The sequence below is a fragment of the Podarcis bocagei genome (genome assembly GCF_964188305.1).
Source record: "Podarcis bocagei genome assembly, chromosome: 3".
In the NCBI taxonomy this organism is placed as follows: Eukaryota; Metazoa; Chordata; class Lepidosauria; order Squamata; family Lacertidae; genus Podarcis; species Podarcis bocagei.
Genome location: NC_138127.1, coordinates 69,530,570 through 69,556,299, shown reverse-complemented (window position 1 = coordinate 69,556,299; position 25,730 = coordinate 69,530,570). Strand labels below are relative to the sequence as shown.

At 41.6% G+C, this 25,730-nt stretch overlaps 1 protein-coding gene and 1 long non-coding RNA gene across 10 annotated transcripts in view; one reads left to right on the top strand and one right to left on the bottom strand.

Annotated features, from left to right (window-relative positions):
• LOC308583825 overlaps positions 1-21,169 on the top strand; it is a 35,378-nt gene extending 14,209 nt beyond the window's left edge. For 2 of the 3 annotated variants that reach the window (XR_014006434.1, XR_014006435.1), the window contains exons 2-4: positions 6,713-6,825; positions 13,676-13,726; positions 20,832-21,169. This is a non-coding gene — a long non-coding RNA (uncharacterized lncRNA). Of the gene's footprint in view, positions 1-6,712; positions 6,826-13,675; positions 13,727-19,347; positions 19,388-20,831 lie in introns of all 3 variants that reach the window. The other variant, XR_014006436.1, reaches the window with a different exon arrangement.
• BIRC6 (baculoviral IAP repeat containing 6) overlaps positions 14,678-25,730 on the bottom strand; it is a 142,629-nt gene continuing 131,576 nt past the window's right edge. For all 7 annotated transcript variants that reach the window (XM_081187982.1, XM_081187984.1, XM_081187988.1 and 4 more), the window contains 5 exons: positions 25,307-25,468; positions 24,694-24,771; positions 21,176-21,364; positions 16,835-16,969; positions 14,678-15,356 (listed from right to left, as the gene is read on the bottom strand). In XM_081187982.1, coding sequence (XP_081044108.1) covers positions 15,177-15,356; positions 16,835-16,969; positions 21,176-21,364; positions 24,694-24,771; positions 25,307-25,468 — 744 coding nt within the window. In that variant the 3' untranslated portion in view covers positions 14,678-15,176. The remainder of the gene's footprint in view (positions 15,357-16,834; positions 16,970-21,175; positions 21,365-24,693; positions 24,772-25,306; positions 25,469-25,730) is intronic.

Below are 25,730 nucleotides of genomic sequence, written 5' to 3'. Positions count from 1 at the left end.
CAACCTGCTCTCCATGAGTTACATATGTTTATTTAGATTATTTACTGCCCTACCTTTCAGAAAAAATCCACCTATAAAGAGAAACTGAATAGTAAGGGAGAATGACCCGTAAGAGGCAATGTGACAGAACTGTACTTTGGAATTCTTACACCTGCAAATTTCAAAATGGGGAACATCTGAATAAAACTGCATGAGTGACTTTGATAGTTGACCATGCAGAACACCACCACCAGTGTTCTGGGCCATATTCTGTCAGTGGAAGAACTGGGGAAGGATTTCTGCTTGTGCAATGCAGCTTTTCTCCCTGTACACCCCTGAAATTGGCTTGCTGGGATCGGGAGAACCCCAGAACCAGCAAATGAGTGGAGGGGGGAATTGTTCTCTCTGGCAAGCTGGACAGATTGGAATGTTTGTTCATTGAATTCCACCTAATACGTCTGAACATCACCAATAGTTGCCAGTTCAGCTTTTTCACTGAAATCTCTAGGAAAGGTGACCCAATGATTTGCTTAAGCAGTTGACTCCTTTGCTGAACTGCGTACAGAAACAATGTTTTTGTCTTGATGATTAACCTATCTTCCTGTAGTTTAATTTTCGTAGGTTTTTTGCTTTTTGTCCTATCCTGAGTGGCTGCAATTAGCAATTTGTACCACTTCCTTCTCTCTTCTTTTTTGAGATCCTTTTAGGTCTGTGAAAACTGCCAGCATATGCCTCCTTTAATCTTCTTTTCTCCAGGGTAAACAGACCCAGTTCCTTCAGCTTGTCTTGACACAACTTGCCTTGGAGACCTGTTCCTCTTGTGACACTCTCCTGAATCCATTCCAGCTTGTCTGCAGTCTTTCTCTGCAGATGCAAATTTATACAATTTTTCTCCAGACTGGTTTTATGTTTTTCCCTGGCTGAACTTCAGTGCATTTGACAGAAAAATGTTTAAAATGAGACTCGGAGAGGGGGAGTGAATAAAAAATAGTTTCAGCTTGTATAATGTAGAAGAAACTAGGGAAATGTTTCCTACAGCTGTGTTTATTTGCTTTAAAATAATTTGCCAGATTTCTACTGCTGTAGTAAATAGTGATGGGGCTTCATGTGAAGCCTGTCACTTTTTGTCACCATCAAGAACAAAAGCTTGCAGATGCAATTGTTAATCAAAAAAGAAGAAAGAAAAACATTTCAAACAGTACAGGACTGCTGCAACTTTCTCTAAAAATTGATTTATTGCACTTACTCTATGATGGGAGGCGGTTTGGTCTGAATGATATCTCTAGGAACGACCCCTCCCCTAAAAAAAATCTGATTGTAAAGGTTTATTTGTTTTTTTATAATCACAGAATAAAAGTTTACTGACAACCTCAGCAATACTATTAAGTAGCCCAGTAGAACATTAGTCAAGAGTGAAGATTTCTTTGTTTTTTGCAGGCACATCTTGAGGCCATCCAAAAGTGCCACCGGGTGTGACTGAACTCTAGAGCATTAACCCTCTCCGTCCCATCTGTCTTTGGTGCTGCTTAGGGTATTGGGATCTGTAGCCCTTCAGATGTTGGACTACAACTCCCATCATTCCTAACCATGGGCTACATTGGCCAGGACTGATAGGAGTTGGAGTCTAACAACATGTGAAGGGCCACAGGTTCCCCAGTACCTAATGTAAAACGACTCGGATGAGATCTAGTCTTTGCCAGTATGTAAGTATAATTTGAAACTGCTTTTCTTCTGCTTCAAACCTTTAAACTTTGTCATGATCTCACCAAATGTTGCTTTGATTCTGTGGAAGCCGCCCAGAGTGGCTGGGGAAACCCAGCCAGATGGGCGGGGTACAAATAATAAATTATTATTATTATTATTATTATTATTATTATTATTATTATTATTAATTCCCCATTAGCTGCTCATTCAGTAGGCTTGAGCAGAAAAAGAGAGGAGTGGATTTTTGCTCTTAAATAGAAACAGAGAGTATTATTATTATTATTATTATTATTATTATTATTATTATTATTATTATTTATTAAAGACATATCCTGAGTGCATCTTGTTCCAGGTCTTAGGCTGTGACTTTGCCCATTCAGACTCTTATATGTGCGCCACCCATCTTGATAAACCTTGGAAGTATAATTTTTGCAGAAATTAAAGCATGTAGCTCTTGCCAGCAACTGGCACAAAACATTCCCATCCTAACTAACCTTCAAAACATACAGTGTTCCCATACAAGGAATTTATAAGCATGTCTATTTAGGTGATCTGACATCAGACTGGACAATAAAGTGATTTAAATGGAACAATCTATTGCTACTGCTTTTAGACAAAATGAGTTTATAGTGATTAATTGCTTTACTGTAAGAATAAAAGGTGCTTGGACGTAGTTGGCCACTTAAATGTGCTCTGTTCTTTATAAATTCACCCCGCTTCTCCCCTTTAATTAATTCAAGAAATAACCTATTTTAATATAAGATACGTGAAGGGTGTTTTAAAATGAAGAGAGGCTTCACAACCTAATTGAGGGAGTGATATGAGAAGCAGAAGGTGTATTGTGTGTGTGTGTGGGGGGGAACAATCCTGTGTCCATTCAAACTTGTAGTAGATTTAAGCAAGCTTTTTCTTCTTCTCCCTGTTTCCTAAGCTCATGGCAAGCTCTTCAGGCTGCTTCAGCCAATAAAAATAGCAATTTAATCAATGCCCTAAAGACTTGGGCTTGTCTTTCTCAAACAGCAGCTCTTCATAACATAAGGCAAACCCATTTGAGCAAGAGGTATTGCCAGGTTTGAGGGGGGGCTGGTCAAGGTGACCACCCACTTCCCAGTGCTTACCTATCTGCTCATCCATGCTTTATTTCCTTGCCACTAATGCACCACTTTTCCCACAATGCCCTCATGCTCTCAGTTCTCCTATCTCATTTCCTCTTTCCCTAGCAAGCTCGTCCCGGAAGCCTGCCTACTAGCTCCTAAAAACATGAGGTAACCACATCACTGCTTGATGAGCCTGCCAGGCCAAGTGCACCTTCTCCTCACCGTTGCTTTGAGATTTGGACGTACCTGTTTTCTTTAATGTAGCAAATAAATCCCTGTAAGGCAGAGCTGCAGCAGCAACTCAAGACAGAGATATGCTCTGTTTGTGGAGAAGAGTCCCTTTAGCCATTTTTAGAAGTGGTTGTATAGCAAGCTAGAATTCAGCACATCAAACCTTTGGGAAATGCATCTGTTTTGAAGGGGAAGCTAAGCTGAAACCCATTGGTGAACCCCTCTCTCTCTGGGAGCGGGTATGGAAAATATATTCTCCTCCCGAAGTTGCCTGACCCCGTTGCTCATTTTGGCTGGGTTAAAGGGCTTTGGGATTCCAACCAACATCTGGAGAGCCACAAGAGTCTCACCCCTGAGATAAGTGAACAACTGAGTTGCGCCTTCCATCTTACAAAGATAGCAATATCAGTCCTTCAGAGACAGACTCTACCCTGGAGAAAGAGGTGTTGTTGTTGTTGTTGTGGCTGTTGTTATTATATTTGTATACTGCCCTTCATCCAAAGATCACGGCGTGGTTCACAATATAAAAATACAAAATACCACTGCAAAAAGCCCTGTTTCTTGTGTTGCCGCCTTTTACCCCTCCCATGGGGGCGGCACACAAAGATGGGCCTCAGATAATGATTGCAGGGTCCGGGTCTGTTCATATGGGGAGAAGTGGTCCTTGAGGTGCGATCCTGAGCCAATTAAGGCTTTATAGGTCAAAACCAGCACTTTGAATTGGAAACTAATTGGTAGCCAGTGCAGTTGGACCAGGGTTGGCACTATATGCTCAAACCATCTTGCCCCAGTGAGCAACTTGGCTGCTGAATTCTGCACAACGTGAAATTTCTGAACTGTCTTCAGAGGCAGCCCCACATATAACGTGTTGCAGTAATCTAACTCAGAGGTTGTCGGAGCATAGACAGAAATTAGACTATCCCTGCCCAGATATGGCGCAGCTGGGCCACCAGCCAAAACTGATAGAAGGCACTCTGCACCACTGAGGCCACCTGAGCCTCAAATGATAGGAACAGACCCAGAAGTACCCCCAAGCTGTGTACCTGCTCCTTCAGAGGGAGTGTAATCCCATCAAGAGCAGGCAACCTCCCACCCATCTGGTCTAGGGAACCACCCACTAACAGTGCCGCAGTCTTATCTGGATTGAGCTTCAGTTTGTTGGCTCTCATCCAATTGATTTCCGAGGCAAGACAAAGGTCCAGCACATCTACTGCCACTCTGGAAGATGTAAAGGAGAAGCATATTTCTGACAATGTGCTCTAAAACTTTGGATGACCCCGCTCAGCGGTTTCATGTAGATGTTACATACAGGATAGATTGGCACCCTAAGGAATGTCCAAGCTAACATTTTAATGTTGCAAGTGTTACCTCAAAGCTAATGAAGAGGGACAGCAACCACACTTTTCTCCCTCCCTCCTTCTCTCAGTCTTGCAGGCAGGCAGGCAGGCAAGTTGGCAAGTCTGCTAGCCCACACTCTCTGCAAATTGCTGTCCTAGCAAGCTCCGTTGAGGCTTCAGCTGCCTAGCATTTTAATTTTAAATATTGCTAGAGCCAGGGCGAAAGTAGCAGTGAATTCTACCATTCAGGTACCAGCTTTAGGGTTGTGGGGTCAATGAGAATACCGGAGCAGCAAGCCTTCTCAACCTGCCCTGTTGCTGGTTTCATTGGCCCTGCAATACCAAAGGTTGTGTTTGATTGGCGTAGCTTCCTGCCAGTGTTGCCTTGAGAGTAATTTTAAACCTTAGCTGTGGATGCATTCATTTCTTTCATTGTGCACTGAGGAATCTTAGGGGTTGTTTGGCGTTCTGTTGGGCTGCACCGCACCCTGGCCCTATACCCAGTAGCCCAGAAAGTGTGCTCATAGTGGCCAGGTAACAGAAACTGAGACTGCCCTAATCAGCTGCTTGCCATGGAAAGAGCTGAAGATTGTATCTAATTTTTGCTTACCTACCTAAACAGTTCATCAGTAGCGATAGGGGGATTTTAAAATAACAAAAAACCAGCTAAGAATGTGAATCCCTGACTGCTGGATTGGGGTAAGGTGCAGTGTGTGTGGCCCCTAGCTGGGTTAGGACATCTGATCTTAGACATCATTGCTTTTCTTTTAGGAGAATTAAAAAAAATAGACTTCCCAAGTGAAATTAATATTTTGTGCACATATTGATAAATAAGAGCAGATCTTTATGAGGTGATGAGGTTCAGGGCCAGATGGAGGATCATAATGTCCCAGACAAGGGGAAGTACCTCTTCACATAACAATGAATGCTTTGTGACATGCTTTGTTTTAATTCATAACTAATTATCTAGAGATGTACAAACCTACATTTTTCTTGGGAACCAGCATAGCATTTAAGGATTTGTTAATTCTGGAGAATGTGGAAAACTAAAATGCTGCAACTAACGAAAACGAATAGGGGAAAATCTCATTTATTTATATAATACTGATTAAAGAAAGAAGTTTTGACTATTGCCATCACGATGTTCATGTCCTTGACTGCTACCATAACATGACAATTATTTTAAACCCTGGAGGACTGGAATATAAATCTAGTTAATATAATTTATGATAAAAGCATAAGCTAACAACCCAAGGATTTTGTCTCTTTCAATTTATTCAGTTCAGAAATCCAGATCAGGCTGTTTGTTTTCTCTTTCAGAAGACGAACATAAATTAAGAAGATTTAGAAAGAGAAACAAAATAAATGTCCCATTCATTTAAGTACTTAAAAAACAACATGTTTCTTTCTGGACATGTCTGTTACTTGGAGCTTTGCCATTAGTACAAAATGAAGCATGCATGTTCATTAAAGAAAAAGTAACGTGAAAATATACTTTTTAATATATCTTTGGTTCTGACTTAAGTTTTGTTTTCATTAAGCATTTAAACAATATTTTTCTTCGCCGGCCTAGATTTCATGTTTCATGTGACACACATAAAAACCTCTCCAGGCATCCAGTTTCAAAGGGCCAAGGGACCAAGCACAAGATAAGTCTGGACTCCTTGATGGTGAATAATACCTGGCACACATTTCCCAACCAGCCTTAGTCTGGCTGCCTTATTCATGGGTTTCCAAGATGGGAAACCGAAATGTTGGTCAATCAAGGAAGCTTTCCCAGGAAAGCTCTACACAGAGGCAAAGCAGCCACCTTCAAAATAATGTCAAATACAGTGGTACTTCGAGTTACATACGCTTCAGGTTACATACGCTTCAGGTTACAGACTCCGCTAACCCAGAAATAGCGCTTCAGGTTAATAACTTTGCTTCAGAATGAGAACAGAAATTGTGCTCTGGCGGTGCAGCGGCAGCGGGAGGCCCCATTAGCTAAAGTGGTGCTTCAGGTTAAGAACAGTTTCAGGTTAAGTACGGACCTCCAGAACGAATTAAGTACTTAACCTGAGGTACTACTGTATGCTTTACAGGTTTTTTCAGAGATGGAATACTGAAACATGTTATTATGGTAGCGCTTCACAAATGCAACTCCATGCATGGCAAAATGCCACAATGGTGGGGGTGGGAAAAGAACTAAGGACTATGATATGTTAGAGGCATGTATAAAGCTAGTCTCTCCCCCCCCCCGAATCTACTTTATCTTGTGTACAAAGATGTGCTAAGCACATTCTGCTTGGAAGAGCAACTAAGTCACTACGACCTGAGAGATGGTGCATCATTGTGTAACTATCTTAATTTGTCACTTTTCAGAAAATCAGATGAGGAAAAAAAGAATGGCAGCATTCATCCCATAAAAACCAAGATTTCACAAACTGATGTGTTTTGGCTGTTAACTTTTACCTTCCTGTCTCAGCTAGAAACAGGTAAGAATTAAATGGTATTTCTGTAGGAACTGCTTTTAAAGCTCAGAACTTTTATCTCAAACTCACATCTTGAAGCGATGACATGTCACCACAGTTGAGATATTGAGATGCTAACTGAAACTAAAAAACTTTGAGAATGAAAGCCATGGTAGGAAGAAAAGGAAGGATGGCAAATTAAAACTGTAGGCTAATAGGCATTTTGTGCATTTGTGAGTGGTTGTGTTTAAATAATCAGAAATGGCTACAACTAGCAAATTGGAATTAAGAGTGCTGGATATGGCCATAAGAATATAAATGTATGATAAATTAATCATGCAAACCTAGCCAGATCCCATCTTCTACACCAGACATGATTAATTTGTAATGGGCAACATCCATCTAGACATGACTGTGTAATAATTTAACATTCAATTACCGTGTATAAGAGATTGACTTGAGTGACAGTGTCTGCCACAGAGTTTACGGGGTGAAAAGTTCAGGGCTTGGTTGAATGCAGTTATTCTGGTACCTGCAGCTCTTCAGACCTGTAGTATGATTATTGCTGCACTCCTCTCTCATAGCATCCCTGTTTAGTCAGCTGATTATGGGGATGCAAAGATCTTGTAAAAAAACAAATGCATTCCTTAGCTCGCTATAACACAGAAGCCAGATACAGATAGGTAGCCGTGTTGGTCTGCCATAGTCAAAATAAAAAAATTCCTTCCTGTAGCACCTTAAAGACCAACTAAGTTAGTTCTTGGTATAAGCTTTTGTGTGCATGCACACGAAAGCTTATACCAAGAACTAACTTAGTTGGTCTTTAAGGTGCTACAGGAAGGAATTTTTTTATTTTGACAGAAGCCAGAGGCAAAGTAACACATTGTGTGGCTAGCATACACAACAGGGTTTAAAATGGGGAGGGGGGAGAACCCCTTCTAGATGCAGGTGAGCATTTTAATCATGGCTACATGGCACATAGGAGTTTTAAACCTTCCCAGGCACAGTACTGACAAAAATCCCCTCCTCCAGGCTGCAGTTAGCCTTAGGGGAAAAGTTCTCATTAGTGCAATGGGAACTCTTTTCAAGGGCTAACTATAAATGCATGGCGTTTTTATTTTTTAGGACTACAGCTAGGGAGGGAACAAATAAACTTCCTCTCCCTGCATGTTGCAGTCCCATGAAAACCAGCCCCCTCCCCCAGGCTTTATTTTCCTGATATGACTGACCTAAGAGATTGTGCAGTCAAGCAGAACTCAGGTTCAAATTCTGCCTTTCCCATGAAATCTGTAGGGCGCCTTAAGCAGAACCTCATCTACACCCCCGCAATTGCAATTCGTGGTTAATACAGGCAGCTTTTACAGGTTATATTTTAAGGTTACTGAGAAAGTGTGTGTGATGGCTTGAACATACGGGTGGATTTTGTGCTAACTCAATCAAGACACGATGAACATGCACCTCAGAGGGACTTGCACCCTTATTACTTAATAAAAGCTTGGCAGAGGGACATGCCTATATTGTCCCTGTCAGGGTAGTAATTGCCTAAAATCTAGAGCTTGTCTTGCCACTTCTACTTAGGGTGTCCCACTAAAGGCCTTTGCAAACTATGCAGAGAAACATGCCTCCATAGAAGAAAGGGCACTAAGCAAATTTCTGTGTCAGTCAAAACCACTGTGCCGCATCTCTCCACATTCCTTGAGCTGAGGCTACTTCACTCCTAACATCCATAAAACCATGAGTATTTAGTGACTTATCCCCTGTATTAACTTTTAATAATTAAAATGCTTGGCAAGTATCCTTTGTCCCAATTTCCAATTATATCATGAAAATTCCTAGACAATTACTAACAAGCATTTGAAATGTATGGCATCACATTTTTTGCTTCAGTGAACAATGAATGATGGCTGTGTGGGGGCTGTAGCTATATAAGGAGGATGTTTTAAAACCAACAACACTTTGCTTGAACAAGCATTTTACATGTTGCAATACCTTAAGCAACCGCACTTAAACAGTTAGCTCTAACAATTAGTGATAAAAGCCTCTTGTCTTTCCCTGCCCCCTAGAAACATTAAGAACAAAAGATCCCTGCTGGATCAAACCAAACTTGGATCTACTCCTGCATCCTGTTTCCCCACAGCAGCCAATCAGTTGCCTGTGGGAAGCAACATGAGCGCAGTAGCTCCGCCCTATTCATAGAATGGTAGAGTTGGGAGGTACTGGCAAAACCTATTTGGTGTTTCGCTACTTTCTGACTAGTTGCAGGATCTTAGCCAGACCTAGCAGAGTAAACGCAGAATCCACGGAAGCAATTGGCGACTTGGCTGCAGACAGGATAGACAAAGCAGGAACTAGGAACTTACAGTTAGGTGTTTATTATATACAGTGGACTATTTACAGGAACAGAACAGAACACAGATCTTTAACTGACTCTCTCATACACAACTCACAACTCTCAACCTCCAGCTCCTACACTGACACTCGTACTAGTTAGTAGGCCATTAATCATTATTCCCGTGAGAGAGCTTGACCAATCATGGAGCTGTCTCCATGCCTCTGTATCAACAGGCAGACTTACTCCTTCACATGACCTTTTGGCTGTCTGCCAAACCTTAATTGACTCTGTGTGAGTAGCTGCATGTATTCAGATTCCCAACAGAAGGGACCCCCAAGAGTCATCTAGTCCACCCCTCTGCATTGCAGGAATCCTGCCGACTATTGTCCTTGGGTGGGCTTGAACCACCAACCTTCTGGTTGTTTCCTAGAGGCTATTAAGAGGCATGTTTCTCCTGATCCTGGAGATAGAACATTACTAGTAGCAACTGATAGCCTTATTCTCTAGGAATTGTCTAATCTTTTAAATATTTCTGAATTGGTGGCCATCACCACACCTTGTAAAGGTGAATTCTGTATATGCTTTGTGAAGTACTTTGCTTTTCCTGTTGTCTGTCTTGAATATCCTACCATTCAGTTTCATTGGATCACCCCAGGTTCTAGTATCACGAGAGGCAGAAACACTTCTATGTACCGTATTTTTCGCACCATAGGACGCACTTTTTCCCTCCTAAAAAGCAAGGGAAAATGTGTGTGCGTCCTATGGAGCGAATGCAGGGGGGAGGCAGGCGGGAAAAGCCCTCAAGAGCCGCACACAAGCTTCGTGCGCTCTTGCGGGCTTTTCTCTAGGAGGGAGAAGGGACTGACTGGCTACAGCAGTCCCTTCTCCCTCCTGGGGGAAAAGCCCCCAAGAGCGGCACCCTCTTTAAAGGCTGCGCGGCTCCTGCAGGCTTTTCTACGAGGTGGGGGAATCCCCCCACCTCCCAGAAAAGCCAGGAGAAGCCGCGCAGCCCCTTTAAAGAGCGGGCGGCTTCTGCGGGAGTTGGAGGAAGCTGCAGCAGATTCCCTCCTCCCGGGCTCCCTTTGAAGCGGCAAAGTGGGAGGGGAGCAGCTTACACTCGTGTAAGCAGCTCCTCTCCCACTTTCCTCCTTCAAAGCAACCACGGAGGAGGGAAGGAAGGGGACCATGGATCCTCCGCTGCTGGAGGCTTCAGCGGATTCCCTCCTCCGTGATTGCTTTGAAGCAGCAATGTGGGAGGGGGGCAGTTTACACTCGTGTAAGCAGCTCCTCTCCCACTTTCCTCCTTGAAAGCAACCACGGAGGAGGGAAAGAGGGGACCCATGGATCCTCTTCGCTGCTCGAGGCTGCAGCAGATTCCCTCCTCCCAGGCTCCCTTTGAAGCAGCAAAGTGGGAGGGGAGCAGCTTACACTCGTGTAAGCAGCTCCTCTCCCACTTTCCTCCTTCAAAGCAACTACGGAGGAGGGAAAGAGAGGCTGCAGCAGATTCCCTCCTCCCGGGCTCCCTTTGAAGCAGCAAAGTGGGAGGGGAGCAGCTTACACTCGTGTAAGCAGCTCCTCTCCCACTTTCCTCCTTCAAAGCAACTACGGAGGAGGGAAAGAGAGGCTGCAGCAGATTCCCTCCTCCCGGGCTCCCTTTGAAGCAGCAAAGTGGGAGGGGAGCAGCTTACACTCGTGTAAGCAGCTCCTCTCCCACTTTCCTCCTTCAAAGCAACTACGGAGGAGGGAAAGAGAGGCTGCAGCAGATTCCCTCCTCCCGGGCTCCCTTTGAAGCAGCAAAGTGGGAGGGGAGCAGCTTACACTCGTGTAAGCAGCTCCTCTCCCACTTTCCTCCTTCAGAGCAACCACGGAGGACGGAAGGAAGGGGACCATGGATCCTTCGATGCTGGAGGCTTCAGCGGATTCCCTCCTCCGTGATTGCTTTGAAGCGGCAATGTGGGAGGGGAGCAGCTTACACTCGTGTAAGCAGCTCCTCTCCCACTTTCCTGCTTCAAAGCAACTACCTGCAGCGAATTCCTCCTCCTTGATTGCTGGGAGTTTCTCTGGGCAGGAATTCCCTCAGCTTAAGTGGGGTGGGGGAAGTGTGGCAGGTAGGGGGGTACTGAGAGACACATGTCTCTCAGATGAAAATTGGGAGTGGGCATTGTGTGAAGTGGCTGTGGATCTCCTGCCGCAGAACTGTAGGACTGTATAGAGTTGGGAGGGCCACCCAAGGGTCATCTAGCCCAGCCCCCTCACAATGTAGGAATCACAGCTAAAGAACGCCAGGCAGATGGTCCCCCAACCGCTGCTTAAAAGCCTCCAGTGGTGGAGACCCCAAACACCTTCCGAGGTCATAGAATTGCAGGGTTGGAAGGGAACCCCAGGAGTCATCTAGTCCAGCCCCGGTGGACTGCGGGCGCAATCCATCCCATTGTGCAATACTAAAGATGCTGTGCAAGGCTAAAGAAGAAGCCAAGGCAGTGAGCGGGATGGATCGCGCTTGCTGCCTTGTCTTCTTTAGCTGCACTGGAGAGGTTTAGCTCCTGGCTGGAGAGGTTGCGCGGCTATGGATCCCGCGCACTGTCTTGGCTTCTTTGCTCTTTGGGGCTGGGGGGGGGGGAAACCCGGGCTTCCCCCGCAGCCCCGAGAAGCTCTGGGAGAAGTGGACAGGCTGCATGCAGCCTGTCCGTTGCTCTTTGGGGCTGGGGGGGGATAATATTTTTTTTCCTTGATTTCCCCCTCTAAAAACTAGGTGCGTCCTGTGGTCCGGTGCGTCCAATAGAGCGAAAAATACGGTACTTTCTCTATATCATGCACAATTTTATAAATCTCTAGCATGTCCCCCCCCTTAAACTTAAAAGACCCAAACACTGTAACCTTGCCATATAAGTCTCCGGATCATTTTGATTTCCCTTTTTCTGCACTCGCCCCAGTTCTACAATACCCCTTTTCAGATGCAGAGGCTAGAATTCTATCTGGCATTCCAAATGGGCATTATGAAGGCATGATGATATTGGCAGGGTTTTTAAATAGCTTTTACTAATGAATCCACGCCTTCCACTGCTGTTGCATACTGGGTCACCATTTTCATTGAGCTATCCATCAGAATTCAATATTTCCTTCCTGTATAGCTAGTGCTAGCTTAGAATCCATCAGTATAAATGAGAAGTTTGGCTTTTTTGGCCCAGTGTACACTATTTTTATTCACATTAACACACATTTGTTTTTTAACTCAGTTTGGAGAGAATGTTTTGGAGTTATTAATGATGCTTTTTTGTTTTTAGTAACCTAAATAATTTGATGTCATCAGCAAACTTGGCCTCCACACTGTTCACCCATAACTCTAGGTCATTTTTGAACAAGTTAAAAAGCAGACGAGTCATTACAGATCTTTGGGGACTCCACTTTTTATATAATTGTGAGAACAGTCTATTTAGTCTTACTCTATTTTCTTCTGTCCATTTATTCTTAAATTCATTATTGATCCTTAATAGACTGTCATCTGTGATCCTTAATAGGCTGTCATTTTATATTGAGCTTGTCAAATATGTGTCTCAGTGGGTGCCATTGGGTTCCAGCTCCCATTAGCCCATGACCAGGGGTCAGGGATGATGGGACATTACCCAGATACTTTTGGAGAGGATCTTCACTGAAAGCTTTGTGAAAGTCTGAGTAGGCAGTGTCTACAGACTCACCCCTAGGACATGCTTATTAAGACACTCTCAAAAGGTTATACAGATAGAGCATGCTCTTGTAGAAGCCATGCTGGCTCTTCTTCTGCAATACTTGTTCTTCTAAATGTTTATTAATTTATCTTAAATAATGTTTCACACCAATTTACATGGAACAAAAGGCCTGCTACTTCCAGGATTGCCTTTTAAAAATTATATTAGCGACTTTCCCATGTTTGGATATAGTAGCTGATCTTAGGGCAAAACATATTTTGTAAAACCTCAGCGCCTAGGACTTGCCAATCGTCAGGTCAGCGGTTCGAATCCCCACGGCGGGGTGCGCTCCCATTGCTCGGTTCCAGCGCCTGCCAACCTAGCAGTTCGAAAGCACCCCCGGTTGCAAGTAGATAAATAGGGACTGCTTACTAGCAGGAAGGTAAACGGCGTTTCTGTGTGCTGCGCTGGCTCGCCAGATGCAGCTTGTCACGCTGGCCACGTGACTCGGAAGTGTCTCCGGACAGCGCTGGCCCCCGGCCTCTTAAGCGAGATGGGCGCGCAACCCCAGAGTCGGACATGACTGGCCCGTACGGGCAGGGGTACCTTTACCTTTTATTAGCATTTTCACTTTTCCATCCAACTGTAGATGAATGAAATTACTTGTTAACTTTTGTTAGTAATGCCTTCACACGTCACCACTCTTTGCCTCGGTTCTTGAAACTCCATACGCTTACTTGAACTTAAAACCTAAGCTGAATTTACAGTGACATGGAAAAAGCTAATCCTACAGTTGTTATAAGCTAGCTGACTTTCCCTCTTGCTAGGTCTGAACTGCGTATAACTGTATATTACTTTCTGCCCCATTTCTGTCTAGGTTAACTGCAACCGCTCAAGGCTTCCCTGATAAAGGAGAGCAGCATGAACTGTAAGTTTCTACAGAATTACCTCCTCTTAAGTTTCAGGTCTTGAACGGTTTAGGATACCACACCACACCCCGCTTGCAATTTAACTCCTGGCATACACAGTGTCCTTTGCTGTGTCCTTATTTCAGTTTCATTTGATTAATTAAAAAATGAGTAGCACCTACCTTCTGCTTGCATTTGTGTTTAATTCGCCCATGTGCATAACAGTTTACCTCAGTGCTTCATCACTAGGGCTAACGTGCTTTGCCAGCTGCGGTTTCCCAAGTGCTCACAGAGTATATGACAGGGCTAGAGAACTGGTGGCCCTCCAGAAGTTGATGAGCTCCAGTTAGCCCAAGCCAGCACGGCCAGTGATAAGCGATGACTGACCAACATTGTTCTTGTGGCCTTAAGTGCCACAGGAAGAGATATTACTGAAAATTAGACTCTTTGGCTGCTGCTTTTATCTTGAAGCCACAACACACCTGGCCCGATCCTTTGAACTAGATAAGAAACCTTCAAAATTATTCAGTATGCAATATTGCGTCTACCAGAAACTGCTTAAAAATTGAAAGATAGCTCTGGAAACATAATATGTAACTAACACAATTGTTCCACAACTAGACTATTATGTTTTAATGGTGTTAGTCATTAGGAAGGACCAGAAGGTAACAACTTCCACTGGGGTTTCCTCATGTAAAATTACTTAATGAATTCATTGTCATAACATCCTTTTGCTCTACTTGAGCAGAAGTCACCCAGCTGTTAATAAAGAGTTATGAAAGATGAATCCAGCAGTCCACATTTTGGCTGAGGTAAAACCATGTGCATTTATTTCATCCGCATTTTTAGAATTAGTTAAGCATAAAATTAAATATGTTGACTGTAATAAATTCAGTCATACAAGTGCAAGTCTCCAACTATAATGAATGGCAGATTATTTTAAAAAAGGTACCAGTAAATCATAAGAGGGAGCATGTCCATTTGACCTTTATTGAAGTATACAGGAGGTTCTTTTTAGAAATCAAATATGAGAATGGAGATATGGCCAAACGTAAAATCTATCAAATTCAGTGAAAACTGTCCGACTTTAAATAGTAGCTGTAAGAATGACCAATATATATTCTTTGTTACAACCGCCCTCACTCTACAAGTAAAAAAAAAATTATAAACATTCAGTAAACATTCTTTCCTAAGGTAGCTTCCCTTATATAGCAGTGATTTATCCATTCTTGTATACATAACTTTTTAAACATACCAATCAGTGGTTCTCACAATTGGAAATAAAAGCACAAAAAAGTTTACACTCTTGTACAGGTAAATAAAAGATCATCTTGAATTAATCTGTATATCCTGAAGGGCATAGTATAGTTTCATTACCTATTACATAATTAGCTTCTTAGATACAAATATTGACATATTTGGCTTGTGCTTCAAAGCCTCGTGTGTCTATCAAGTCCATGTCAACGCAGCTCATAATTTGAAGTCACTTGGGAGGTCTTTACTGCTGCTCGGTTTGACTTGCTCGTGTAACAGAGCATCTTCAGCACTTGTCATGGCACTGCATTTCTCAGCTGAATCATCAGCATCTGGGTCCAGGCCTTCGGGACAGGGGAGTTTCTGAAGCTCTTCCCGCAGTTGAGCTGTGTGACGCTGTGCACATACAAATTCATAGTGAGGAAAGGGGCTCACTCACAGCAATTTAGGTGCAGTCATACTGCAATACTTTCACAGACAAAATGAGAAACTGCTGCAATAAAAGCTTTGGAGTCTTCATGTGGTGATAGTTGTTATTTTTGCTTTTCCCTACTACTAGTGGGAGCTGCAGGAAGATTATTAATTAAGAGTAACTCTGTGCAGCAGGTCTTTGTGCTCATATCATAAAGCAAGAACCAGTTCTGAAAGCAGCACAGGGGATTTCAGTAGAACCCATTTTGAACCTTTAGACCTACCCTTAGACCTTCTGGGTCAATGCAACAAACTCATGGGTGGAGATGTCAGGTTGGGTTCACCACGTAGGCACAGCAGCACCATATGAGCTATTTAAGCCCAGTTCTAATAATGCTTGAACAGGGTTATAGACTCTTAGCGTATAGGTGTGCCTGCAATGTGCAGAACTATGCCACTGGTTTTCTACAAACCTTGCCAGTTGTATTTAAACCACACACAAAATGAATTAGGGTACGTGTTAGTGAAGCTATTGCATGCCATATACCTTGATGACTGGACAACCGACATTCACACTTGCAGACATCAAAATGATGAACATGCATGTGTGTGTGGATTAACACTTTGCCATTGCCCATGTTTGTTCCATCCACATGCCAAGATCGCATAAGGCTATGCAGGGGGATGGGACTCCTATGGCCCTCCAGATATTGTTAGACTACAGTTTCCTTGACCTTTGGCCATGCTGGCTGGGGCTGATGGTAGTTGGAGTCCAACAACCTCTGCAGACCATAGATTCCTTGTGCTATAGGCAAGGATTTACAAGTGCAACAATGTTTTATTTAAATGGCTTTGGTGGACAGTTGCAAATATTAATATAGAAAATATAACCAGACCAACAATGAAAGCTAGTAGTTTGTGATTTGGCCAACCTGTTGTTGAAAGTAGCAGGCCCCACAGCTGCCCCTCTTATCCTTTGAAACATTTAGTAAGGCAAAATGTATGACATGACACTGGGTTGTGAGCTTCCACATCCCTGCTCCTCTCCACTGGCTGCTGTTGGCAGGAATGGGAAAACTTAGTTGTGCCTTATTAATCACTAATGGAGGCAAGATGGAGGGGACAGATAGCTGCCACTCTCCCCTGACACAGATGAACTCCTTTTTGTCACAGATCCTGTTTCTGGAACGGCAAAGTTAACACAGGGAAAAAACTGCTTTAAATAAAAAATGGGTGAAAGTTACTTGATGCATTCCAGTATGTTCTAATTACAAGAAAGGCATATGGTGGTGGGAGGAGCAAGAAAAATGTGGACACAAATTATTTACTCTTTTTGTAAAGCGCCATGATCTTTAGAGTGTGTGCAGTGAATGTTTTTAACAGCTCTTATGACTGAAGTCAGTAGTCAGGCATCAAAAAGGTTTTACTGAATCATGGACAGTAATCTCATCTGTGAACCTTACCTTTAGAGCGGCAGCGTGATGAGACATAGTCCTGCCTACCCGTTTATCGCTGCTGTACTGTTGTATATCTGCTATCCACTCCTCACACTGAGCCATGATTTCTACTCTCTTCAAGTAGAAGTGTTTGTGTATAACCTGTAAAAAGGCAGATTGAAGGTTAAAAAGATAGTGGTACAAATTACAGAACTGTAACAACATTTTAATTGTGCGCTCTCCCCTAACAGACAAGCTTTGACTGTATTATTCTACTGCTGCATGAATCTGAAGTTAAAGCACCATATTTAGATACCAGAAATGGCCAACTATATGATGCCAAAGTGACAACTGTTTAGACTGTTGTATCATAATATACCTGGAGAATGTCCTCATTTCTTTGCCATGTTTCCTTCTTTTGTGGGAAAAGCCACATATATCTGAACAGACTGAAATAATGTGCTTAATATGCACATAAGCAAAGATGCCTCTGGGTGATCAGTCTCTTGGGACACCTTGAGATTGTGGGATCAAATGGGTTACTATCCGGGTTTTTGTAAAAGTAGAAATTCCCTTAACTGCAAACCCAATTGGCTTCTGCCAATTTTATTAAAAATCAATATTTATCATGAATAAATGGTATCTTCACCAAAGGGGTGGTTTATAACTACAGATTAATGAGAGTTAGATTAAAATTTGGCATTTTGCCAAAACTACATCAGAAATCCAAATATGTATCCAACACAGAAATATAAAATATCAACACAATTCTCTAATATGGACAATACTTTTGAAAATTATTTCAATATTTAAAAATTACCAGACAATTCAACATTTTTGTTCTCTTCTTAACGGCAAACATATCCACAAATAAATAAAGAAATCTTCTGTTAGCATACTTATTGTACGAATTGGCTCTTTGGTATAATATTTACAGGCTCTCTTTATAGTAAGTACTGTAATACTAATTTCATTGAGCAGACTGATATTTGTGCAGTAAGTTCCCCATTATGATTAGTTATACAGTGGTGCCCCGCAAGACGAATGCCTCGCAAGACAGAAAACCCGCTAGACGAAAGGGTTTTCCATTTTGGAGGTGCTTCGCAAAACGAATTTCCTATGGGCTTGCTTCGCAATACGAAAATGTCTTGCGAGTTCCTGCGGGGTTTTTTTCCTCCCCCCCCTTTCCCCAAGCCGCTAAGCCGCTTATCAGCTGATCCGCTAAGCCGCTTATCAGCTGATCCGCTAAGCCGCTAATGGGCTTGCTTCGCAAGACGAAAAAAACCGCAAGACGAAGAGACTCGCGGAACAGATTCTTTTCGTCTTGCAAGGCACCACTGTATTTAACAAATACAACCGTGTCCCAAAGTTGTACTTTTACACACTTTGTAAAGGTAAAGGGAAGCTGTACCTCAGTTTATATATTTTAACCGATATTTGTGTGTGTTTGTGACATTAAATCAAACTACCTAATCTGTTCAACAAATTATTTTTAAAACTTGATTTAAACAAAAGCATGGAATGGCTTCAGATAGTGTTTCTGCATTTAACACATATTTGATAATCAATTTGGTAAACAAGCTTTTGATTTTTAATCAATAAATTTATTACTGGTTTAGATCTCTATTTTATCTGAAATAAAACAGAGGTGCTTATTCTGATTTACCTCTATGGCAGTGTATGTGTGCGCACTGACTCTCATAACTAAAAAGCAATTTAGAGCAGAACTCAAGATCAAGTGCAACCCTATTTCTTGTTCCACGCTGGTGTGAATTCTTTTTGCCTTTCAACAGGGTTAAACTTGCACTAGCACAGACTTTAACAATGGCTAAAAACAGCTGCTTTCAAAATCCTCACATTAACAATGAACTTTAATTAGCAATGATTAGATCTGGTAAATGAAGGCAGGGGGCTTTCTGAAAGCGTATAATCATGTGGCACAATCCACATCCCTGAACTGCAATTTGTATGCACTTGGTCTATTTAATGTCTGAAACTGGACAATTTGCATGGTAAGGCAGTTTACATACCTGCAGCCTCCAGAAAGCTAAGATAACGTGCATTATTGTACCCAGTACAATTATGTACTGCATAATATGTACATATATACAAATGTGCCCGCATTGTGTGGGTGCTAGAATTAAGACTACTATACAGAAATATCTACTTTAACAATGGGGGCCTCTTGGATTTCACATCCCCTTTACATAATTGCGTATGTGGCTGGCAAATGGATGATGGGAGGCAAGAGAGTTTGTGTTGTGGGACTTGAACAAACCCAAGGCAGTGTATTATCAACTCCTGTCCCAGATGCAAGCCTGCAAGGTCACTTCCAAGTCTGGCAATAAGCCAAGAAGAATGGGAACCTACATCTAATACAGAGAAAGGGCCAAGTATGTATTTTATTAGAGTGTCTTAAGTGCTTCATACCCTTAAAAAGCAGAAGCTAGTGCTCTGGCTTGTCCTTGCCACGCTGTAAAGGGTCAAAGGCATTTTCAGTGTAGCACTGAGTCTGAGACTCTTCATTATTTTACTTACAGCAAGTGAAGTGCAAAGGGAGGAAATCACAAGGGAGTGTCTGTGAGTAGGGTTTAATTACTTCAGCAAAAAGCATTACTGGCATTCTTATGGTGCCCCCTGACCATAAAAGAAGTTAGATTTTTCACTGCAATCTCTATCTACTAGTCACGAACACTAATCTTGTTGCAGGAAAGGACAGGAGGGGTATTGCTCTGGCCTAGGATATTATTATGTGTGCCTATGACCAATATATCGTGCACACTACTCAAGTTTTCATAACCTGTAACCTGCTCATAAAATGCAAAAAGTCCTGTTGGCTATGAACAAAGCATAATTTTTAATAATTCAAATTTATAGCTCAATTTTTTACGCAAGGGGCTTAAAAATTAGGTAAAAGTATGTGGGAAGACATACTGCAACCATAGCATGAGACTGGCTCCCCCCACCCCAATATAATTTTCTAGGCATGTCTGTATCACCGTTATTGCATTAATCACCCTTGGTCCAATTTCCTTGGATGCTAGGCAAGATACTAAATTCCCTACTGCAAAATAACCTTAATTTTTGACATGTACACCTTTCTAGTCAATTAGAGGCATGAAATTATCAAGGAAAATTTATGACAAATGTCAGAACTCTCGCTTGGCTACATTATTAGCCAATTTATTAGCAGTATCAAATATCATTGGGGAGGAAGTAGATCACAGCCTGATGGCATCTTAATTAAAATACTGAAATAAAAGGGAATCTAGATGATTTACTACTAGCGATAGAAACTATTTTTCTTCAGACTCAGGTTTTGCCCCCGCCCCCAACCAAACCAAACAGAGAAGTTCCCTGTGGCCATTTTCACATCCAGAGGAAAAGGGAGAAACACTACATACCAACATTAGAAAGAAAATTAAGCCATTCAGCTGTTCATATTTGTAAACTATTTCCATTTGCCACACTCCTCACTTTAAGCACACCAGTATGGGATGGATTCACAGTTTGAGATGCAATTAGTATTTTTCCCTGCTCAAACATTTTTTCGGTTAAAGTTGATAGGCAGAATAGGTATTTTAAGATGGAAGCAGTTATCCTGACCAAAACAGGTTTTGCAAAGGGCTATATGTGAATTCATGCATTTGACATTACTTCAAACTGCACCTACCTGACTATTCAAAATTTGACTCTAGCAATGTGGCACACAGTGGCAGACCACATTCAATTCTAACTGTGAGACAGTTACAGATAGGTAGCCGTGTTGGTCTGCCATAGTCAAAATAAAAAAAATTCCTTCCAGTAGCACCTTAAAGCTCATGCACACGAAAGCTCATACCAAGAACTAACTTAGTTGGTCTTTAAGGTGCTACTGGAAGGAATTTTTTTATTTTAACTGTGAGACAATTATTGATATGTTTTCTGTAACACAGAACTCCTGAGAAACTGATGACCAGGGTGGGGGCCCACAAATACCAAGTTTGCTTACAACCCAGGCTTTATTTGTCCTTGCTACCAACAGGTCTTCTGGGATTGCTCAGATGACTTTAAGACGACGTATGGATTCCTATACAGAAGCTTGAGGAAGGCAAGAAATAGAAGGAAACTCTGCCTCAGGGACAAATACACCTTCCTACATGTTCTGCTTTTGGGCTTCCCAGAGACATCTAGTTGGTCAATGTGAGAAACTGGATACTGGATTGGTTCTTATCCTGACTTTTTGACTAAAACCAGTGCAGTCCAATTGCCGCAATAAACCTGAATTTATGCTATTATCCCTATCCCTGTTATCAAGGTAACAGACGTTTATCAGGATTCTACATTTAAAATGGATGGATCATAAGCAGTATGGCACAAAGCACTAACCTCTTTAAAACACGGTGAAGGATTTCTGATTTGTTCAAGCATAGCCCATTTGACTGTTGCTTGCCGTATATTTCCATCGTATTCTCTGGAACTCTGTGTGCCGCTTGGAGTCCCTCTCGATCTTTCGTATCCTGGTTCATTGAAATAGGGCTCTGCAACTAATATGAGGGATTGCACAGACACCAATACCTATGGACAGACACAGTTGGATGAGTTTGCAAGCAGTAAAAAGAACAAAACAGACCATTGCCAAGGTCAGAACAATAAAAACAACCTAAACCTTTCCTCTTATTGTCAAACTTTTGCATAGATTGACCCAATGGTGGCAATGCTTTGCATCTGCCATTTGCAGTACCAAAGAAGGATCTATTTGTTTCAATGGATTCTCTTTAATAATATAATGGACCATGAGAGAGAGAGAGAGAGAGAGAGAGAGAGAGAGAGAGAGAGAGAGAGAGTATGTATATATATAAAACATACATTCATTTTCAATGAGTAATTACGCTATGGCTGTTGAACAATGGCTCTTGCCATTTGCTAATGTTAATCAATACTAGGTTAAAGTCTGGAAAAGCCAATCTTAGTCCCTTAAGGTTTTGCTCTTGAGGTCTTGACAAATTCATTTAAATGCTTTATTTGCTAGGACTGTGCTTGATAAATATAATTATATGATTACAAGCATATTAATATTAATATGACACCACATATAAATATTAATATGAAACTTAACTGCAGCAGCCAAGTTGAATAAGGGAATATTTACATAAAGTAAATTAATATTGGGGAAGCATGATTCAGTGGTGAATATTTAGTGTACATTAATATGAGCAGTTAATACAGTTTGGAGTTATCATCACAACATCAATATAAAAAGAAAATTAGGTCATCAGATCGCAATTTTACAACAGTAAGCTGAATATATTTATTTTTTAAAAAATAATATTTATTAAAAGTTTAAGAATTGAAAAAGAAAAAAAGAAAAAAGTAAAAAAGAGAAAAAATAAACAGTACAAATCAATACATTACAATACATATAAAAAAGCAAAAGACACAATACATTAAAACAAAAGCAAAAACAGTTAAAAACACATCCATTATTTCCATATCTTTATCTTTCATTAACTTGTTTCATCGACCTCCTCACACCTCCCTTTTTGTGTTCTAGTTATTAATTATTTCAGCAAATCCTTTCCATCTTTCAGTTTTCTATCATTTAATTATCTTAATTTATTTTAACCTTATCTTACCATTAAAACCCTAAAACTTATTTATACTTAACTCCTTATAACATTTCTAAAGCCATATAATTTCATTCCAACATTTTTCTATCACTCATTAATTTTGCAACATTTCTCTAAATAATTTTTTTAAAAAACTTTTTTCCAATCTTCCTCCACCGTCTCTTCTCCCTGGTCTCGGATTCTGTCAGTCCTTTCTATCAATACCATATAGTCCATCAACCTGGTGACCTTCTGTCCGAGGCTTTAAACTCTCTTCCATGTCCCTTCTGCAGATCTTCTTCATATTTATACATGCACTTTACTTTATCTTCTGCTGATCTTGTTCTTAATTTCCTTCCTTTGGCACTGAGGAGTAGATCTCTGGGAAACTCCAACCTAACAATGTCTTTATTCCTTCTCAACAGGTCAGCCCATTCTCCATAGTCAGAGCTAAAGTCCAAAAGATATTTCAGAGCGCCACTCTCCCCCTGACCCAAATCCAGATCCCAAAGGCCAAAGCATCCCTGCATAGGAGGATCTATCCAACTTTCCTTCTCCAATCCAAGCAGGGCTCCATCCCACCAAGTCTGGCTTTCTTTAGATTTGATCATAAAGGGCAACAGCTTATGTTCATCAAATTGCCTCTGTGAGGCCGGGGCTCTCTTCACTTGAATTACTTGAGGTTCAACAACAACTTTCTCCTTCGTCTTCTCCACAGCTTGCCATGTCAAAACAGATTCCTGGGTCAATTCCTGAGTAATTTCTGTATAGGTATTCCCTTTTTGTCCCAACTCAGTCATTTTTTGTCCCGAATTGTCAATTTTAATAATCATCACATCCATCTTCTCATGAAGCTGTTCCAATAAAGCACTTGTCTTGCAAAATGCAATCACTAAGGCTTCTTCTGTCAACATTCTTGTCCCAGGTCAGACTCTGATTCTCACGCTCTTTAATCTCTGCAGCTGGAAAATTCCCCAGCTCCACTCCTGCAACAGTTTCAAAAGCTCCCTCTAGGGGAAACAATTTCTATTTGTATCCATCCTTGTAAACGCAGATCCAGCGACAGAGTTAGTTTCGATTTTCAGTTACTTTTTTTGCTCCTTTTTAAGTGCAAAAGGAAACAGTGGAAACAATATATTTCTCTTATTTAACTATCTGTCAACATACGTTTTATTCACAGTCAATGAACTTTCCTAAAACGTCAATCTTACTGGCAGCCCGTTCCCAGTTTCGAAACAGTGGTGATTTATCTTTCTTCACTCTCTCTCCTGCAGGCTTAAACGATCAAGAATTTCCCCCCTCTTCTCCTGCTTCCAAGGGGGGTTTACTAATTTTAACCGATGGAGAGTTAATCCTTTACAAAAGACTTTCCAGGCTTTAGCTTGCAACGTCTTTGCTTCAATCTATTTACAAAAGAGGAAGGCGGACTTCCTGTTTGAAGCCTTCCCGTTTCGATGCCAAATTAAGAAGTTTAGAAATCCAATTTTCCGTTCTACTCACGGGTAGTTGTTTAGAGTCCAATTGTCCACAGGAAAAAGCCAGCACTCTCCAGCAACAGCAATGCGACTTCACTCCGTGAAAGAAGCAGTCGATTCGAAGCACTGCGCCGCTCACCCCACGTTGCTCCGGATCCCCGAAACCGGGTTTCCCCGCGAGTAGGGGAGGCGCAAAAGGTGCCAGCCGAATCCCACGTCCACAGGCTTCTCCCGCCTGTGGTTTTTGGTGGGTCTCCGCCTCGCCGTGGCGGTCCAGACCCTGATTTCCACGGAGCGGATTCCTCCCGATCAGAGGAAATCCGCCATTGTCGGAGGCGCTAACCCAGAAGTCCTCCAGTAAGCTGAATATATTTAAGGCATATTCTAGACATGACAACATTACAAAAACACTTCATTTTAACTTGAACACACATACTAATTCTTCTTGTTGGAAAGTATATTTCTATTGATTTTTTGAGCTATTTCAATATATAGACTGGGATCTCATAATTCTCAAACATACTTTCCAAAGTGCACCTTGAGCTGCACCAAGACTCCCCAATTTTCAGGATTATTTTTTTGTACTGCTGCATAAAAAGTGCATAAAAAGTGACTGCACTGAAGTAAATACAAGTAAATACAAGATCATCGAATGATAATTTAGATTGTTCCACGTTTATTTATTTGAAATGATATCAGAGAACAAGATGCAGTGCTGGAAATACATTGGCTTTTGAGGCTTTTGTCTTGCAGAAAAAAACTTTGTTTTCTGAATTATTTACACACCCACCCTCCAGCTTCCACACTGAAGAAAGCCACATACTTGTAAAAAGCTTGATGTCTGGGGATTCCACTTCTCTTCTGGTCTTCCATGCCAGGTGTTAAGAATACTTAAGCAAACCTGAAGATAAAGGTTTTGAACAGTTATATATATAAATATCATGGTTGCACTTTATACATTGTTCTAATCCACAGATTTTATATGATTTTCATATATGAGTTGACTGGTGCTGTCTAATTCAACATCGTCATCCCTATTCTCTCTTCAGTAGAGCAGGATCCCTCTTTCATTACTACAGTACAGTTTGCTTCCAGAAAGGCAATCCATACATGGATGCCTGCTTCCATTCACTGAGAGGCTTTTGTGAGACACTGCCAAGCAACTGGACTATATCCTAGAGTAAAGCAGATAGGCTTCTTGAAAAAAATTAATCAACGTGTTACCATATGTACTCAAGCATAATGTGCCATCAAATCTAGTGTGCACCTTAATTTTCGGAACATAATTTGGCCAAAAAAGGTGAGCATAAGATTCAAGTAAATAGGGTATATGGTTACCCATGTAAGTTAAGCTATCCATAGGTACCTATTTACTCAGAATGACTAGAAATTGTTTCAACCACATTAGCCTGCAATAAAATAGGAAAACTATTTACCTTGCCATCATTGTAAAGATTTGGATTGAATCTCACACTGTGTCCTCCAGTTGTTTCCAGATTTACAAGTGGAGGTGAATTAGGATAGTCTTGCGGAAAATACACATCAAATTCAAAACAGCCATTTGCATAAGGTGTGTCTGCTGGGCCAGTTATCAAAACCTATTGAAAAAGACAAATAACGTTACAGCAACCAGTTTGGGAAACTAGTATATCATATACAACACTTTTGAACTAGGGTTGGACAAATCCTGTCAGTTTGTTTCTCTCAGCTTCTCATTTTTCCATTCTTAGTGGTTAAGAGCAGTAGTCTCGTAATCTGGGGAACCGGGTTCGCGTCTCTGCTCCTCCACATGCAGCTGCTGGGTGACCTTGGGCCAGTCACACTTCTTTGAAGTCTCTCAGCCCCACTCACCTCACAGAG